Source organism: Oratosquilla oratoria, chromosome 19 (assembly GCF_046742065.1).
Source record: "Oratosquilla oratoria isolate Oo_2021 chromosome 19, ASM4674206v1, whole genome shotgun sequence".
Taxonomy (NCBI): Eukaryota; Metazoa; Arthropoda; class Malacostraca; order Stomatopoda; family Squillidae; genus Oratosquilla; species Oratosquilla oratoria.
Window position 1 is genome coordinate 50169216 of NC_134795.1, and position 20271 is coordinate 50189486.

A 20271-nucleotide genomic window follows, 5' to 3' on the forward strand; every position below is an offset into this window, starting at 1 on the left:
AAACCTGAATCAGCCTCTATCATTTCGAGAATGTCAGTGCAACATTCCACACGAAACTGCCTCTGGTGGTCGGAGAGGATCTTTGGCACGAGCTTGGTACAGACTTTATGAAGCTTCAGATCTTCGGTCATAACTGTCTCTACTGAGCCAATACTAATACCAACATTTTCAGATATCATCCTCACAGATATTCGACGGTCTTGCACTAACCTTTGCACTTCCGCAATGTTTTCCTCCTTGCATGCACATTTCGGTGCTCCAGGTCTGAGTTCGTCCTCAACCTGTTCATTTCCTTCAGAAAATCTGTTAAACCACCGATAGAAACTTGTTTGGCTCATCTGTTCATCCTCATAGGCCTCCCTTAACATTCCATAAGCTTCTTGTTTGGTTTTCTTAAGTTTAACACAAAATTTGCTGGCGTAACGTTGTTCCATGTTTCCCTGCATCTTGACAAGTGTTCACAGATCGGCAAACCGAATCAGACTGGTTCCACCACGTTCACCGCTGCACTCAGACCTACAAATATAGGAAGTTGTCAGTTAGTCATTTTATTGAATATATGTACCACCATGAAATATTTTGATCAAATCATTTTTAATGTCTCGCCTGACATTTTCTCATTGCTTATTGAACATACCGTGTATATGTTACAGTAAAAAAACGTACCTAGGGATTACGCGTAATCCCTGAATGTTTATTCAGTGAATACGCGTAATTCCCGTTTCACTAACCTAACCTAACCTAACCTAACCTAACCTAACCTTAGGTTAGGTTAGGTTAGGTTAGGTTCGGTTAGGTCAGGTTAGGTTAGGTTAGGTTAGGTTAGTGAAACGGGGATTACGCGTATTCACTGAATAAACATTCAGGGATTACGCGTAATCCCTAGGTACGTGTTCTTACTGTAACATATACACACACACACGTCTGCTCTAAAATATTTCGAGTTGGTGGGGGTGGAGTAGGGAACGCCACCGTGTCATGAAACGGTTGGGGTAAACCAGTCTCAGTTGTTGGGCCCTGCTGTGAGGTGCTGTGCGTTGCCGCGTTGCATCTGCATCGTAATCAACTCTACCATATCCTTCATTCGTTTAGATTAAAACAACACTTAATTTCTTGTCCCATTATGTTTCTTGCTATTGCAGTCTTGCGATGTACGAAAATCTAGTAAGGACTGATTGGTCGCAATGTGGATTTTAAGTCTCATGAACACAAAACGTAATCAGATATGAACTAGCAGGGGCCCCACGGTAACTCCAAGACTGTTTCAGTTTGAATTTCATTGTATGTATGTGGGGATAGGCGCATAAAAGTTTGGTCATGAGAAAAGTTCTCTCTTGTTAGTTCTTCGTACTTTTTCTCCCTCGTCAATCCAGCGTTCTTGATAGTCGAGTGATAGGTCAAGTGTTGGTACTTAGCCATCAAAAGTATCTGATCGTTTTTGTCTTCGTTTGTTTTTAGGATTTCCTTTGGCATGTTTTATTTTATTTTATTATTTATTTTTTAATTGTCTGACTTTTTATGATTTACCCAAGTGGTGTAATCTGAAGCTTACTGGCTTCGCCATCGCTTTGTTTCGGGTTCGAATCCCACACTCCTCTCCGATTCCCAGCAGTGACTTTTTATCACCTGCCCCCAACAGACCCAAAAGCGCGTATACATAGGGCAAAGATGACGGCTTCGGACACAGCTGCTCAGCGCCTCCTGGCGTAGACCCCACCCGTATTGTCATGACCTTTGTATACACGTGTCCTATTTTTGTCAAGTGATTGGGTTGATTTGATTAGATTTGGATGGATACGATTGTTTGTGTTCGGACATGGTTAGTTATCCGTGTGGTAGTGGTGGTGGGGAGGTGAGGCTGTGAACCCAGACTTGAAGGATATTTTCACATGATTGCGACCCCTTTCGGCCTTGATTTGCCCCGTCATCCGCTTGGAAAAGCTTGTCTTTATCACTAGAATAGAACATCTCAACATGCACAGCGGTGGACGTGTCAATATCAATGGAGATGCCAAGTGGATACAGAGAGGTGGCCCAGATTTGAAAGTTGGCTGAGTGGTGTCTGGTCATGGTGATGGTGGTAGAGTGCACACACACCTCGTGGCGCAGTGGTTAGAGTTCTCGCCTGCCACTACGGCAGTCCGGGTTCGAATCCCGCACAGGGCTGAGATAATTTCAGTATCGCTGCGCTGCAGATTGTGGGTGTAAAGTCACAGCATTACCCATAGATCGGTCATATACGAGCTCTGAGCTCTCTTCCGGGAGGGAAATAGCTGTCGATCACGAGTCCAACAAGTGATCCAAAGACCATGGTGAATCACACGGACGGATGGACACACACATTAAGACTTGCCCAGGGCTAAAAATTTCAGCATCGTTGTACCACGAGCCGGCACAAAAATTCTGGTCGGCAAGGAGTTGGTTAAGTGTATGTTTTGTAAGGTCACATCATTACCCATAGATCGGGCCATATATGAGCTCTGAACTCTCATCAGAGTTATCGATCACAAGTTCGACACGTGATTCAAGGGGCAGTGGATTGAGTTAAATTCAGTGAAATGAAATGGGCAGAATATTTCATTGGTAGTCGCGGACACTGGGTTGAATTTGGCCTTGATTGGTCGAGACTCCACGCTCCTAGTTGGAATTTGTGACACGAGAGCTGCATCAAATCGCCTGTGTTTAGGCAGAACGAAATGTGTGTTGTGATGTTGAATTTGGTTTAAGGTTAGTTTTGCTTGGTGCGATTAATAGCGTACCACAGCCACTGGTGGGTGACGCGCATCCTCCTACTTTCTGGCATCATTTTTGGGTAAGCGCGTTGGTCGATTCGGTTAAGAGCATCATCTTCGTACTTTGTAGCTCGAAGCAAAGCAAACCCATTCAAAAAGCAAAGAATTAGTTCTCTTGACAATCGTTTGGCGATCATCAGTGAGGAATGAACGATCATCGTTGAGCGATAACCGCACCAAGCGAGACAGTAAGGCTTGGGAATGTGTGCATGTTCGTGCGTGCAGAGAGAGGAGCGGAGGAAATGTCGTGTAATGAGGACATCCGTCGGATGATCTCGCCTTTGACGGTCTCGGTTCGTCGTGTTTGTAAACAATAATTTTAAATTTTGTTTATTTATTAGGTGGTTTAGGATTTTGAGATGGCCAAGGAAACTGGTGTGATTTATGTTTAGGCTGAAATCAGCTCATGTCTCTTAAGTATCCTTCGCCATCAAATTCCAACCTGACATCCTTTCCATGTTTGTTCTGGCGATTTTACTTCCACAGATGGACTCTGAAAGGCAGAATGTCCACACGTGTCGTGATTCAGTAGTGTTTGTTAATTTTCATCTGCTGAGTGGGGCCGACTGCAGCTTCGGGCGAGAATGCTACTTGCTGAAAGATATGACACGTGTAAACGGATGCAGATGTTTTTGAGTGGGGAAGCGGGAAGGTAGAGCCACATTGGCACAGTCGCGTGAGAACGGCTCTGCCGGGATTGCTTGGCCCAGGATTCGGGATCCAAATAGAACATGGCTCATATGAACGCATGATTGCTTGCTTTCCTGCATGCCTACCTGCCTTCATCTCTCGTCTTAGGGTAGGTCAGAAATGGACTCCATGTGGGCGTAGGCGGGAACGAGTCGCCGGGAGAATGCGCGCGTGTGTGGGTGTGTTTATATGCATGTACCTAAGTGTAATGTACAAGAAAGGTAATCTCGCGAAGTCACGTCCCTTGGTCTCCAGTGAACAAAATGATACATTTGTGTTTTCTGCCTGGACTGTTTCTTCTCATTTGTTGCATGATTGTAATGGCTCTGACCGCTGCTTACCCTGGACCTGAGGTTTGGTGTCCTAGGCATCATTGCGTAAGCTTCCTCCGGGTGTCTTCACTGATGTGGCTATAGCGTGGACACCGTCTCCTGCCTTCATGCATGAATTGTCCCGGATTCTCTGCAAGGTTGATATACGGGTGGTTACCAGCCTCGCAAACCAAAGGAAAAAAAAATGAGAACATCTACGCATATAACCATTTGTTAATGTGCTTCAGATAGCAGTTTATGTTATTGTTGTGTGTGTGCGAGCGTGTGTGGTGTGGGTGCCTGCGTAATTAAAACGGACGTGGTGGAATGCTGGTGGTGGTGGACCTAAACAGGACGTGGTGGTATGCAATCTTGGAGCAAGTGAGGGTGGAGGATGTTGGTGTAACGGACCAACAATCTAAAGTGATCCAGCTCAAGCACCGAGTGACCATTGTGAAATGTGTTGCACATCTCCAGTGTGTTCGTTTGCACTTGGCAGAATTTTGTTAAATTCAAGATCTTTGGCATGAAGTTTGAAGATGATGAACCACATGTTTAACACCGTGAGTTGATATAAAGAGAATCTCAGCCAAGTTCAAATGAACTAGAGAGTAGACCTTGAAAACCACGCCCGCGGTTCAGATGTTTTGATATTCTCAAAGCGGGCAACCGCGTGAGATTGTTTGTGGTTGTGTGATGTGCTAAGAGGGTATTATTTCTCAAAAGGAACTGAAATGGACAAAGAAACGTTGACGTAAGTGTTGACATTGAATCTGAGAGACTTGTGTAGGTCTGAGTATCGAATACTATAAAGGAGGACACCATCCACTCGCTTCTGTACAACTCGACACAATGAACAACTTCAGTAAGTAGCATTTGAAAACGTGTTATCTACATTATCTTGTACATTTTTATTTCTTTCATATACATATTTATATGTATTGTGATGTGGGTGAGAAGAGAAAAAATTATTTTAATCTGCGTTCATTCCTAACTAGTTTTGTAATAAGCATTCACGAAGGAATTGGAAAGCTCATTGCGAAATTAGTTGGGGATAAACTCGGATTAAGGCTCGTGGGTTTCCTGTTCCCATTCACGTCAACCTGTCAGAATGTCTCAATACACACACACACACAACACACACACACACACACACACACACACACACACACACACACACACACACACACACACACACACATGTATATGTATATATACACACTGTGTGCATGTAGTACCGCAAGAACATTTGTGTACATTAAAAACACGAATGTTATGGTATTTACGAAAGCTAATAGGACAAAGAACAAAAAAGGGAGCGGGTGTCACTTTCCCATCCACCCACAACTACTCTCCATTCACACTTATCTCTTTCCCTCTCCCTGTCCTGCTCGACAGACACACCTCTTGTCTCTCGTAAATCGCCAGAAAAGGGCCAATTAGAGGTGGTCCTGCGGGAGACGGCAGGCACTCGATCCCCGGACTGAGTCAAAGATCTCTTGTATCAACTTCGACTGTATTTCTTCCACCGTTTCACACAAGGAGAGACAACCGGCGACTGATCACCTTCCACGTCTACAATCTGATAACTAATTCATATATTAGAACACAACAGTCCAACTTTTATTCCCAGAGAGTGAGAGGAACACAAAGGAGAGTTGGCAACTACTTTTGGGATCCAAGTACCTGCTCAGTGGATTCTCCTCCTTTTTCTTCGCGTTCTTCTTCTTTTTCTTCTTCGCATTCTTCTTTTTCTTCTTCGCGTTTTTCTCTTTCTTCTTTTTCTTCTTCGCGTTCTTCTTTTGACACCGGAACCTTAGCTATGATGTATCGTAGCTCAAAATACTCGTACAACTTTCAATCTTAGTCTTAGCTATATATTTTTGTTTACAAAATACCACTTAAGAAACAACTGTTGTGTACAGGAACATACTTTACAACCAACAACGAAAGAACCTGCATAGCCGTTACGTCTATCACGGCTCAATTTCCATTGTTCCGATTTCGGGTGAGTGGCCTCCAGGACGTCTTTGGAGACTTCGAGACGATAAATGGCTCTCGATCGCCCTTCAAGTAACACTCGAGAGCGTGTGGCCTCCCCTTCGCTTTCTCCCTAAATCCAACCCCGCCAAAGAATGTAAAATATATATGTACTGTATATATATATTTCGTATATTACATCATCAGACAAATTGTACGAGATATCCTACTGTAATTTAGCTATTATTTCTCCTGTGGTTTTGTCGCATGCGTGTGTGTGTGTGTATATATGTATGTATGTATATATATATATGTATGTATATATATGTATATATTTATGTATATGTATATATTTATATGTATATGTATATGTATATATATATGTATATATATATATGTGTGTGTGTGCGCGCGCGTTTTATTTTCTTTTTTCTTTTCTATTCTATTTAATTTTTACGTCATTCTCACTTTAGTCAAGCGACCAAAGAAGATAAGCCAGGCGTGACCTGTGCGCAATGGACGTGATGTCTTTGCAGGATGACAAAAACAGACTGACAAGGAGAATGGGAAGCAGTCGTTGCCCAGTTCGTGTGTACAATAACAACGATGACAGAGTCACAGTCATAGCTGGTGATCGATTCGTGATCGATAATGTGCGCATTTACGCGTTTAACGAAGTCTCGGTGCATGAGGTGTGCGTTACATGATGTCACTTCTCGTAGAAATCGATAGAAACTGATCTTGGATACACACACACACACACACACACACACACACACATATATATATATATATATATATATATATATATATATATATATATATATATGGGGAAGGTGGAAGAGAAAGACACAGGTCTAGGGCCGAGTTTATTCTTGACCGGTTTCGCTTATATCTTATTAAGAGGAAGAAGCTATAAGCGAAACCTGTTACAATGGCTCAACATTTTATATTTTATATATATATATATATATATATATATATATATATGTATATATATATATATATATATATATATATATATATATATATGGGGTACGTGCACGCTTTCCTTGGGCAATATGTTCCCTGTGTTCGAATTGTCAAAGCGTGTAAAATAGTTTTGCCCTCTAAATCCGGAAATGAAAGGCCAAGGGCTACGTGTACGTCGCATATGCACACACACACACACACACACACACACACACACACACACACACACACACACACACACACACACACACACACATGTACGCACGAAAACACGCAAGATGAATTTTTTGAGTTGACGGGAGGAAAGGCTTGGATTTCTTTCTATTTTTCCTAATCGTATTGTTTGTATTATTTCATTATTTTTTGTCGTGATGCAGGACGTCACGTCCTCTTGAAATGTCGTCACGTGTTACATGATCTCTTCACGTTTCATTGAATTGGGTTGTTACCGTCGATAACCAACACCACACATCACCAACCACCACATCCACCTTGTAACACCACCATCCACAATCACCTACCAACATTACCCATCATCAACACCACAACTATTACCACCAATACTACCAGCACCACCACCACCACCACCTCTTCCACCCCCAAATACCACCACCCACCCGCCCACCCACCTCTACGAGTGTCAGCGTTGAGGTCGTCGTTGATTGACATCGGGATCCATAGCATTGGGTCCGCTTGGTTACTCCTTCCAACCGCCACAGAAGGGCGTGGTCATGTTAGGTCACTTTGCCCCGTTAATGGGTTATCACACTGGGCTATTTTACCTCCAGCCTCCGATTAACCGGCGGCACCACCCACCTCCAACACTTTTTCCGCAGTAAAATCACCTCAGGCAAAATATTTTCTTTTCTCCACAATTGTCATTGAATGTCATTTGATATAATGGAGGGAAATTATTTTCCTCCAGCATATAATCAGATTCCTTCTCAAAAGCTACGGGGTGCTGATCTACTCCAACAATCGGAGGAAAAATCGCCCAATGTGATAACGACCTTGTACAGTCAGTGTCGCCAAACGGAAGACAAATGTCATTTGATTTTAGTTTTGCTTATTTTGAAAGAGCATCAAAAAGGTAAATATAGTGTACAGAAACAAAGTTCCCACACATACACATTTCTAATGCCTAAAGTGTGGTGTAAGATTTGATGTATATTACGATCAAAGGCGGGTTCTGTGGCGTCTCGAAGTGTGTGTCTTTCTTAGCATGGGGATCTTAGTAACCTCGGTAGATGATCAACGCCCAAGATGCCACATTCTCCACTTCTTACTTGAGGAAGTACCGCCTGAATAAAACAACTGGAGTCGGTCTCAGTACAAAGGGGGATTTTCCTGTCAAAGACAACTGCTAACTAGTAGCAAGTCCCCTGTGCACCAAAGGGATTACTATTAAACATTTTCGTATATTAAGGCGAGGTTAGTACTGCAATCGCTCGAGAGTCTATAGTGTTTTCATGTACAATAGAGGACACGTAGGGTCTGTTTCATGTAGAGGACATGTAAGGTATGTTCATATTTCTTTTCTTATCAATGAAGCCTATGCCTTTCGTACAGAGAAAACTGTCCTCAGCTTTTCCTTTCCGTAACTTCGAATCTTCGTAAATAGGATTTTCGTATATAGGGGTTTGCTTGTATGCATGCTTGTGGGCTTACGAAGTTGATTAACGACAATGTCTGTAAGTCGGAGCAACTAGCGATTGCGTAATTAACCTTATGTCGAAAAAAGATGAGCACATCCCAGGAGTCGCCTAGCTGTGACCCTCTTTTTACTCAGAATGTGATGTTCAGGAGAACCATATTGTGTGAGTATTCATCCAGGAGGTGCCAAGATAAGAGGGAGGGAGGAGGGTGGAGGAATATATAGGAAATGGAATAGGTGGGAGTGGTTTCTATGTGTTTTTTTTAACCCCCCCCCCGTGTAGGGGGAAAAAGCCTTTGGTATATGTATGTATTAATCACCAGCCAGATATCTTTAAGAATGCCTTATGTTTTGGTCAGTCCTGGGAAAGACTCGTCTCTGTCTTGTTGAGAGCCGAGGTAATGAGCCTCCCAGGGGGGAGGGGAGAGGATAATTGCACGCGTCTGTTATTTCTGTTATCTTAACCTTGGAGGCACGCCGTGGTTAGAATATCCACCACCTCTTTATGTAATTCTGTCTGGACACCTGACCGAAGTCGTTAATGGTATTCTGGTCTGGATCGTGTTTTACGTATGACCGTCAACTTGACTTCGACTGCAACCTAAAAGGCCACACGTGCGTATTACCCATCTGCGCATAACTATCATATATCACCCACCACCACCTACCACACCCCACGGCAGAAGCTGGTCAATTACGGCACAGTCTTTCTGGGGAAGGAATGCATACATACATACATATACCAAAGGGTTTTTCCCCCATATACGGAATAGAACTTAGAATACCTCGACCACGTCTTCTGCTGCCCCGTCTTCAGGCAGCGTGGCATACGTCAACCTCCAGCTTCCTTATGAAGTTTGACAGATGGAGCGAGTCCCACGGTCACGTGACGCATACGTCATCTTTTAAGAGGATATATCTCTCAGTGGGACCCCCTCCCCCCTTCTCCTTCCCTCCCTTCCTCTACTACTGTCCACAGATGGTGACTCGTAACTTTCTTTCAAGAGATTTAGTTCATGTCTAGACAACATCAAAGGGAATGATCTCAGAAACGTTATAGGTACGTGTCATCTTTAGTAGCCGCTTGTGGTAGCGAGTTGTCAACTGCCCCTTTACTTGCCCAGTGTCAACGGAAAGCTAGTCAGTTTGTCTCCAAACTATCGTAGTGTCAACACCTACTTACCGGGTGAGTTAACTTGCAGCAGCTAGCACTAACGGCTACTAAACTAGCCCCGTGTCGACGAGGCTTTACTTTAGATCATCAGAAAGCAGTTCTGCTTCCTACCTTCGTAACCCGATTCGCCTGACAAACACACGATGTATCCCACAACCCCATATGAAACTTCACACCGCAACATGCCACGTCAAAGCCACTTCAGTTACGTTAATAATGTGGTGGATATGTAGAGTGCTTGATGACAGATGGAGTGTGATGTACAGTGCTCGACCGGTTAGCTGGCAAGAATAACCAAAGCCTCCTCAAGGACATTGCATGTACATTTGCTATCCCAAGCATTCTCACATGTCAATTTGCACACAACCAGTCTCACCATGGGAATAAAGGTCGGGTTTCTTCTCCCGTCACATTTTTTTCCTTGGGGAAATTTTAATAAAAAATCATGCAAGGCCAAGGTGAAATGACTCAAATGTCATTTTAAAGAAATCCAATAACTTGTGCTTCCAGCATGTGCACCGACATTCAGTCCGTCGAAATGTGACGCGTTTTTATTATTTTGCAACGTTTCCTCGAAAACAATGACTCGAGTATTTGCCTTAAATAATAATTCGCCCTTGACAATTTGCCTTGAATGATTCGTCCTTAATTCTTGCCATGAATAGATTGCCTTTCGAGACTTGTGCAAGAGCACGACGAGATTAATAAAACACGAATGGAAATTCAGCACATCACCTCATTCTGTGCGTGAGTGGTGCTCGTGCGATGCGTGAGGTGCATCATGCCACGATTAGTTTTCTGTATTAATATTGTCACCCTGCTGGAATTTACATTATGGAATAATTGTACTAATATTTATAGATATTTACATATAGATACGTGGGACATAAAATTATTAATAATGTTATATTTCCATAAGCAAGTTCCGGCAGGGTGACAATATTAATACAGAAATTGACTTATGGTGCGCGAATTCTACAGAAAACGAATCGAGTTATGACCTTGCTACATACTCGTAGTTGGGTTCGTCCATGGCTAGTATGACTACTCTTTTTATATAATATATATTTTTATTATCCTCATACGCAGTACGAACGTGATGGCGATTCCACTTAGTTTTGCTCGCTCCACTAGACCGTAACTAACTTAAGATTAGAGTCCACAGTGTACCAAAACCCATCTACCCGAGCAGCATGACCCATTTTCAGTTTTGGTTCTTTAAAGCCAAAGTTTATGTTTAAGAAATAGGACAGTGGAGAGGTAGAGACATGCATGTTTGAAATGCTGCTAGTTAGATAATAAACAAGCAGGTAAATAGTAGATAATAATAAATTGACTTATAACTAATAATAAATGAGATAATAAATGAATGACAGACAACTATTTTAATCGGTCCGTGATATCCATGAGACTGTTGACCTGGTCCCACGTGTCCATGGTCGCTTGAGACCGCCTTCCGTTTCTCAGAATAAGTAAAGTACTCTGTAAGTGCAAGCCTTCGCCAAAGGGAATGCGTACGCATCGATGATGGGAATAACGCTGAGAGACCGAAAGAGAGCAAGTTGTGTGAGAGAGCAGAGTAGAATGAAAGATATTGTGGAGGCAGTAGGAAGTGGAATTGGGCAGGTAAGTTAGTGGGAATGCCTGATGAGCAATGGAGCAAGTGTGTTACTGAGTGGACGCCGCGAGATGGGAAGCGTGGAAGAGGGACACCAGACAGAAGGTGGAGAGACTTGACCGAGAAGTTTGCAGGAGTAACGTGGCATAGGTTGGCGCGGTCATGTGAATCATGGAATGCTATGAAAGAGGCCTTTGTTCAGCAGTGGACTCAGGATGGCTGATTTGATTGATTTATATGCGAAAATAGAATCAGTCTTGGGATTGTAACTTGCCAAGGTTGGATTTTTTTTAAAACTTATGATAATTATGATAGTAATAATAATGATGATAAGTAAATTCCAGATACGGAGGGTGATCTGGAGCACCAGGGGAATCTACTGATGTGTTATTTGTGCCATATTACACAAAATAATAATAGTCATATGGAAAAATAAATACATAAAATAGAATTAAATAATTGATCTATAACATTTTACATAAACTTTCAGACGAAACCAAAACATAATCTTGATTGAGGTAATTGGGCCGCCATGTTCAAATGATGTCCGAAGCTTGCAGTAATCGATACTATTAGACAAAGAAAACGTGTTTTACACAAGTGAACGTTGGACGTAAATAGTATGATCTTTGTTCATGTGGAGATACACACGCGCGCTCGCACACACACACACACACACACACACACACACACACACACACACACACACACACACACACACACACACAGTAAGAGGGAAGTGTGGGTAGGCAAGAGGCGAGTAGCTCTGAGAAGCACAAGATGACTACGTGTGATGATTGTCTTCAATATATTTGTTCCTTTGTGCCGACTCAAGGATATTAACGACCAAAGGCTCGATCAGGCTTTGTGCTGGTGTGACTGCACTGTGCTCTATTGAATATTCATTGCCTCTCACCCCCCTCCCCTTCTTCTCCTCCTTGGCCTTCAGGTAGTTGGCAGGGAAGTTCTTTGTGTCGGCCTTATAAGGATCGCGCCATATCAAGTGCAGAAGGTTGTCCTATTTTTTGTGAAATCGTAAGGATGGTATTGTCGTTGCTGTGTAAACAGAACATGTTTGATCAGTTTGGATGTCGGGTGAGATGTATTTCGATCATCGAGGCTATGTTTGGATATGGTGAAAATAATCTGATCTAATCTGAATTAACGTAAAGAAGATAACGTGTGACTGCGTTGCGAAGTTGACCATTCAAAGAAAACGGAAAAAACCGTGTGTATTTCAGTGAAATAGTATCTTCGTCTTTATTTTTATGGTCCCCATATAGTCGTGTGTGTGTGTGTGTGTGTGTCTGTCTGTGTGTGTGTATATATATACATATGCATATATATGTATATATATATATATATTTATATGTATATATGTATATATATATATATATGTATATATATACATATATGTATATATATATATTATATATATATGTATATATATATATATATGTGTATATGTATATATATATATTTATATATATATATATGTGTATATATATATATATATATGTATATATATATATGTGTATATATATATATATATATATATATATATATATATATATATATATATATAATTGCTCCCTTGTGTAACCCAATTCTTTTCCAAATGGTCGTATTCGTACATAGATGATTTTTATATTCATCCCAGGGTGGGGTCGCTGACTTCGATGCCCGACTACGAAGTTGTATTCGCTTCAATCGTGGCGTCTGTACTAGTGTAGCGCGAAAATAGAAACGTCTTGATTCAATTGCACAAATGTCTGAGCAAATTGTTTGTTGTTTTATTTGCTAATTTTGTTTTGGCTGTTCAGGTCCTAGTTATATTTATTTATTCTTTGCTTTCTGTACCCGGTATTATTGTGGACCGGAAGGTGTCGGATGTTGACATTCATTTGTAACTACTGCTGGGCGAAATCTACAGTTTGTAATCATAATAATGGGTATTACTTTGTTAGTCCGAATTCTTAAATCAGGATATATATATATATATATATATATATATATATATATATATATATATATATATATATATATAACAACAAAGTAATGTATCACAATCGTAAAATTCAAGAAAAACCCAGTGTTGGATAAGAAGAAATGAAGCAGACGATATCCATATGTTTCGATCACAGACTGATCCACTGAAGAGGATCACAGTCTGTGATCGAAACATGGATATCATCTACTTCATCTCTTCTTATCAACACAGTGGGTCTTTGTTGAACATATATATATATATATATATATTTATTCATTTATTTATTTATTTATTTATTCAATATGATGAAAATTTGCTCAGCGAAGCAGAATTTTAGTGTGGCAGGTAGGAGCGGTTGTCCTCGTTCCCCTTCCCATCTCTCTTTCGCTTCTTTGTTCTCTCCTGTATCATTCACCTTCCCCCGTCTCAGCGGACAGTGCTAAAGTTTTATTTGTTTATTTTCCGATATTTACTTGTTTGTTTATTTTATTACAACATGGGTACTTTGATGGCGTACTGCCCAGGTCAGTGGAACAGACTTCTGATGCACAATGAGTCTGAATGGAGTGGGTCGGGGTGACCGTTAGGTCGATTTTTCCAGTTGTCTACGTGACGTAGTCGCTCTTACGAAAGGTGCGCAGTTGAGACGACCTTCCTTTGTTGTGATTGCTTTCCCGTCAGAGAGTTTCTTGACCCGTCTAGTGCGAGCGTTTTATTTATTTATTTATTTATTTATTGTCACTGCTGAATGAGACCGACTGGCGGGAAGTATATCGTATCTGAGATTAATTTTTATGTGATGTAAGGTCTTTCATCCGTGGGGGACATTTGTTGTCAAAAGTTTTTAACCCCTGGTTATATCTGTGTAGATATAACGCTTGTTAAGCACTTGGCATGTGACAAAAACGTACACAGTAAAGGGAACATCGAGGAATAAGCTAAAAATAGGTAAATTTATAAGTAGGAAAAATATTAAGGAAACCATTTCTTCTTGCTTGTGTGGCAGGGGAATAAGAATACCACCACCGTGCCCCATATGTGTTTTAAAAGGCAACTAAATGGAGCAGAACGAGGGTGTGGGTATGGTTTTCCTTTGCTGACATATTTTGATGTGGCCGCCCCCTTGAAAATGTTCAATGGTGCGAGAGTGACTAGTTTTGGTGCAGAAGAGATACAGTAAACGAAGCATACCCTGACAAGGATTCGAACCCAGGAAATTGGGGCGACGTGCCCCCCTCCCCCTCCCCCTTTCCCTGCTCGTGACGGTTGTCCCGGGGCCCTGCCTCAGTCAACCGTCACTCACGTGACCAGGTCGAGTCCCAATGCTGCTACAGGACGCGTCTTGCCTGCATTGTCTCTTGTTACCATTTTCACACCCTGTGCTAGATTGAGGGGACGTTTGTTTTCTTTTGTTGCATGTGGTGGTGGTGGTTAATAGGTGAGTTTCGTGGTGGTTGGTAGGTGGCTCGGTGTGGTCTTGTCCTTAGGTGAAGTGACCGTGTAAACAAGGTCTTGGCAATCTCCTTCTGAGCAGCACAGGCCCCTCGCCACCTCCTGCCTCGACCTGAATACTCTTCGTAGCCGCTATTGACTTCGTTGTGACAAACGTGTACCGGTAGATCACTTTGTGTTGTTTCTGTTGTGATCGCGTTCCGATGACGTGTAGCGGTTATGACACTAGGCCTCCACGGGCTCAAGCGCCAACAGTTGAGTTTGTTAGAGTATAAACGTTTTCGGTTACAATGTTTTATTTTTCAAATCTCCAAATATCAAATAATCTTTTCGTCATATATATCTAGCAAAGCTGAACGATGAACTAAAGGGCCATTCACACGGGCAAATGGTTTGACAAACCCGGTTTGTCAAACAAATGTTTGAAGTGATGTTTGACCGTGTGAATGGGATATTTGGTTGTCAAACACCTTTGACAAACGTGTTCGACAACCAAATATCCCATTCACACGATCAAACACCACTTCAAACACTTGTTTGACAAACTGTTTGATCATGTGAATGGCACTTTAGAGATTGTAAACCTATACAAATGTGAGACATACGAAATCTTAGAGGAGTCTCGATTTCTGTAAGCGAAGTAATATTCTAGTTATTCATATGGAGGTTGGAGGTAAGATGTCGAAGGAAAAATATCCCAGTGTGATAACCCTTAAACCAGGATTGGGTCTCGATCGAACGAAGCAGCGTTCAGATCAGGGTACCCCACTTGTCCTCATTTGTTTGTGTTTGCGTTAGATATGATGGAGAATTTCTCCTTTCCTCTCCTTCTTCCATCTCTCCTTTCCCCTTCCTCTGTCACTGACTCGCACGCGCGTGCACACACACACATATACACGCGCACACACACACACATAGTTGTGGATATCTGGAATATATTGGATGAGGAAGCAATGTGTGCAAAAATATACAAGAATTTAAGAACAAACTTGATGCTGAAAGATATAAAGACAGGTCTCTGCGAGCATAGCTCTCTTCCCGTAAAATATAAGTAGGTAAACACACACACACATACACACACACGGTTGGTCTGTCACTATGGCGGTACCGGGTTCGAATCCTGCCCAGGGCTGAAATTATTTCACTATCGCTGCGCTTCGAGTCGTTACTCCAGCTCCCGTGGGCGCAGAGTTGCGTGTGTGTGTGTAAGGTCTTAGCGTTACCCAGAGGTCGGTCATACGAGCTATTCTCTTCCGAGAGGGAAATAGCTGTCGATCACGAGTCCAACACGTGATCTAAAGACTAAGGTGAATACACACACACACACAGTTGTTAGATGGATCCAGCTATCGTGTGAGTGCAAGGCTCTTGGAGGAGCAGATGGTCGAGGAGAAACTCAAGTAGCAGCGTTTGTCTTGTTCCCTCGACTCTCAAGTCTTTTGTCGATGCATATGGTGAAGGTGCATATGATCTACTGCCACTTCTCTGACCGGTTTGTTAAGTCAACTTATGCATCTGTTTTTGTTTGTTTATTTAGTGTGTTCGTATATCTGTGATCGTTGTTCCTTTAGCCGGCACACGTGTCATTTGATAGTGGAACCCAGTGCAGTATTTATTCTGGTTTTCGGCATCCTTACCACGTTGTGTAAGAACCTACTCCACTACCTGTCTTTTTTCAACAATTTAGATAGAATGACATTAGATATGATGGAGGAAAATTATTTTCCTTCATCATATCGTATTCCTTCCTGAAATCTGCGGGCTGCAGATCTGTTCCAACAATCTGAGAAAAATAGACCAGTCTGATAACGTCTGAAAGAGGAAAATTTCTTGGGGTTGAGCACTTCTTTACAGACTCAACATTCAGCAACGCACCTTCGAACTGAGAACAAGTAAGAGAGAGGGGGAGGGAGGGGGTATGCCTTGTATGTCACGTCACAACGGCTTGATAGTGCCACGCGAAGTCAGGAATAGCAAAGGGGCTCCGCATGGCCCCTGTGTGTGTATCAACTTGGCACCTTGTGGCACTTGCCAAGTTCGCGCGAGCAAAGGGCTGTGTCAACGTGGCACGGTGTGGTGCCATTGTCGTTGCCGGTGTAGCGGGGGTGGGGGATGGGGAAAGGATATTGGTCCTTTCCTCTTGCGTTTCACGGTGTGGTATGAAAAAGGACCGCCACAAGGTTGAGGTCCGGGCGAGTGACAGCACCGCAAACCTGAAATATATATATATATATATATATATATATATATATATATATATATATATATATATATATATATATATATATATAAACTTGGGTATCCACTGCAGGAACGTCGACCTATGCACGTGATTGGACGAAGGTGGATTTAGGATGCGTTTGTTCGATCGTATGAGAAGAAGGTATACTTTCGTTAATTGCGATAATTAGTATATTAGAGGGGGGAAACCCACGTTTTCGGTTGAATTCGACAGAACTTGAGGCGTGCAGAAACCGAGGGCCATGCACGCCACTTGCACTGGTTTCAAGATAAGTACGGATTATGAAAGGTAAGGCTCATCTACATATATATCCGTGCTTAACTCGAAACCAGTAAAGTCTTGGGTGACTATTCTTCATGTGATCCTTCATCATTGGTGAAGGGTGCTTAGAAAATGTGGTGTAGAAGAGGTTGGACGGAGGGCGGGTATGATAGAGGAGGCTGGGGAAGTATTACACTCGGGTAGAACATGGGAGCCGAGATACAATGACCTTGCCGCGAGTAATGCAGAGTATATCTCATCCGGCTCCACCCCTTTTCGAACGACGACGTTGGCAAGTTATATTTTCTTTATCCTAGTCTTCTTTCTTCTTGGGTCTTGTCATCGTTGTCGTTGGGTCATTTCTCATCACCCATGTCCTGCCATGTTTTTAATCCCTTTTGTGAGAACGGAATGTTTCTTCCTATGTTTGAAGGGTTGGTCTGGTTGAAGTCAGAATGATCACTGGCAACATTGCAAATCGGACGCCTCGTTGTTTTGTTCATAGGGTGTGCACGTATGAACCCGATATTCCCCCCCCCTCTCTCTCTCATTCCCTCCATCCCTCTCTCCATCTCCCTCTCTTTAACCATCGCTTCCTCTCTCGCGTGCACACACACACACACACACACACACACACACAGCAAATCGGACGCCTCGTTGTTTTGTTCATAAAGTGTGCACGTATGAACCCGATATTCTCCCCCCCTCTCTCTCTCTGTCTCTCTCTCTCTCTCTCTCTCTCTCTCTCTCTCTCTCTCTCTCTCTCTCTCTCTCTCTCTCTCTCTCTCTCTCTCTCTCTCATTCCCTCCAGCCCTCTCTCCATCTCCCTCTCTTTCACCATCTCTTCCTCTCTCTCTTGCGTGCACACACACACGCACACACACACACACACACACACACACACACACACACACACACGCACACACACACAGCAAGAGTTACATCAGTATGGCGATCCTGTGTCTGCAAGCGGATATCGTGGTTGTTACGTGCAGTTACCCCGGCAGCGGTTGGTGGCTGGCAGAGAGCGTGTTGGTTTCAACTCGTCCGCCAAGGACGACCGCTTCCTCACCGCTGTTGCTCAGTTTCCCAGAGGGCGCTCCGAGACAACACCAATACCACGTGGGGTTTCAGGCCATGTCCACATGTTGCTGAACACCCCTCCTCCTCCTCTCCAACCTTCCTCGAACACTTCGAACGTGTCACCGTGTATTGGTATCTTCTCGGTCAAACTGAAGGACTTGTGTGTGGCTGTTTCTTTGTTCTTCTTGCCCAAGTGTACCCCAGAATACCCTTAGGCTTTCTGGGCCACGCGTTGTTGTTGTTGTCCCTGATACACCAGATTCTACGAAGAATTATGTTGGTTAATGTGCCAAAGAAAAAGAAAAAACTTTAGCGCGTAGATGCATGTGTGGGCTTTCGTTTACATGGCCGTTGTATTGACAACAAACAACTCAGCGTGACAAACGGATCAACTTTTCTTTGTCTTTCATTTCCGTTGATTGGTGTGTTTATTTGTTTATTCTTATTCCGCGAGTTGGGAATAATCTTCCTTTATGCCAGAATAGGAAGGGGATGGTGTGTATACAGGTCACTAAAACATAATAGCAAAACACAGCATACGTTAAAAGAGGGTGTAGGAACGCCCCAGAGCAATTCGTCATAGCGCCAAGCACGTGAATCAGAACACGGAGCATCTGCTGAATAAGGAAGTCCCTAAGTAGGAGAGGAAAGGAAGGATTCTACCACGCCCAGAACACGTGTACCCAAAAGGAAAAAATAAATAACGAAGAAGACAAAGATCAGATACGATAAAGAATAGTGGTAGACATTTTCATGTTCACTGTAAGCATTATAGCCAATGCAAAAATTGAAAAGAGGTGGATGTCTATTTGATAATTCACAGAAATACCATCAAGATGTTTTTGTCTTGCTCAAATTATGGTACATATTGTTTCCTTTGCTTAGAAAGGCAGTTTGTAGAAAGGACAGTTAATTAGTCTCATCCATGGCAGTTTTTGTAACGTAAGTTGTTCATCATGATGGCCTGAACTAAAAAAGAAGGAAAGAAGAGAGAGAGAGAGGGGGGGGGAGTCGTGTAGCTAATGGATGGGTGTTTCTGTCTGTAAAGGGCTCTCAGGCTTCCGTAGTGTGCTAAGGACCCTGAGCTTGTTTGGTGTGGTAGGCGCTTTATTTAGAATTCTGAAACAGCGTTTGGTTGACTATACCTTGGCAAGATATTCTCTTCGGGTAAATGGTAGTTATTCCAAATGGGTGATATTAAGAACAATGGAGGTAAGAGGAATAGTAAATTATTATAACTGAAGGAAAGAATAAAAAAAATAGGCAAGAAAAACTGGGTAAACCAGGGTTGTATAATTCCTAAAAGAAATTTGTTTCACTAAATTCGTATATTTCATTTTACAAAGTTCTTATCATGACTGAGACGTCATTACTGTGCGTGTTGTCTTGTACACTAGATACAACAATTTTACGATAGATAAGCTTATTTTTGCTTAATTTGAAGTCTAAAAGGAAAGATTTTATTTAATTCTTGCCAACGTGTGGGTGGCAAACCACCAGGTGAAGAGATGGCTATATGGGCAACAAGTAATGAGAGATGACATGATATGACAGATGGCATTTCCCTTTTGGCGTCAGTGGCATTAACGTCAGCATTGACGTCATAGTAGAGCTAAAAAGGGAGCAATGTTACATAACCAACAGTGATTTCCTTTCCTTGAAGGCTGCAGCATTGCTAAAGGAAGCAAACGTTGCAGTAAAGTTAGAAAAGAGAACAATATAAGCTGAGGTGTTGTCCTTTCTTTGAACGCATGATGTCGACAAAGAAGAGCCAACCAATCAACATCTTTGTGCTGTGACGTCATGTCGTTTTTCGTGCGGGAAAGAGGCGTTTACCATGAATGAACAAAGAATTGTTGGACTTCGCGTGTTATACTGGTGCCAATAACATTCACGATTTAAAACCAGCAAACTCGTTAACTTGATACAATTCACCATTGACAAGTAAAAATAAACAAATCACTAAGTCAATATATAAATAAATGTGGGCTAAGCGCCAGAACCATCTTTATGACTTTGATGTGTCATCGGAACATGTAGATGTGCACATAA

General features: G+C 42.3%; 2 protein-coding genes across 4 annotated transcripts in view; one reads left to right on the top strand and one right to left on the bottom strand.

Annotated features, from left to right (window-relative positions):
* The window catches only part of LOC143035528 (protein GVQW3-like), a 1285-nt gene extending 646 nt beyond the window's left edge, over window positions 1–639 (bottom strand). The window contains exon 1 of the mRNA XM_076202396.1: window positions 1–639. This exon is cut by the window's left edge and continues 10 nt beyond it. Coding sequence (XP_076058511.1) covers window positions 1–446 — 446 coding nt within the window. The 5' untranslated portion in view covers window positions 447–639.
* The window catches only part of BNIP3 (BCL2 interacting protein 3), a 123140-nt gene that overhangs the window by 64014 nt on the left and 38855 nt on the right, over window positions 1–20271 (top strand). The gene's annotated exons all lie outside the window — the stretch shown is intronic.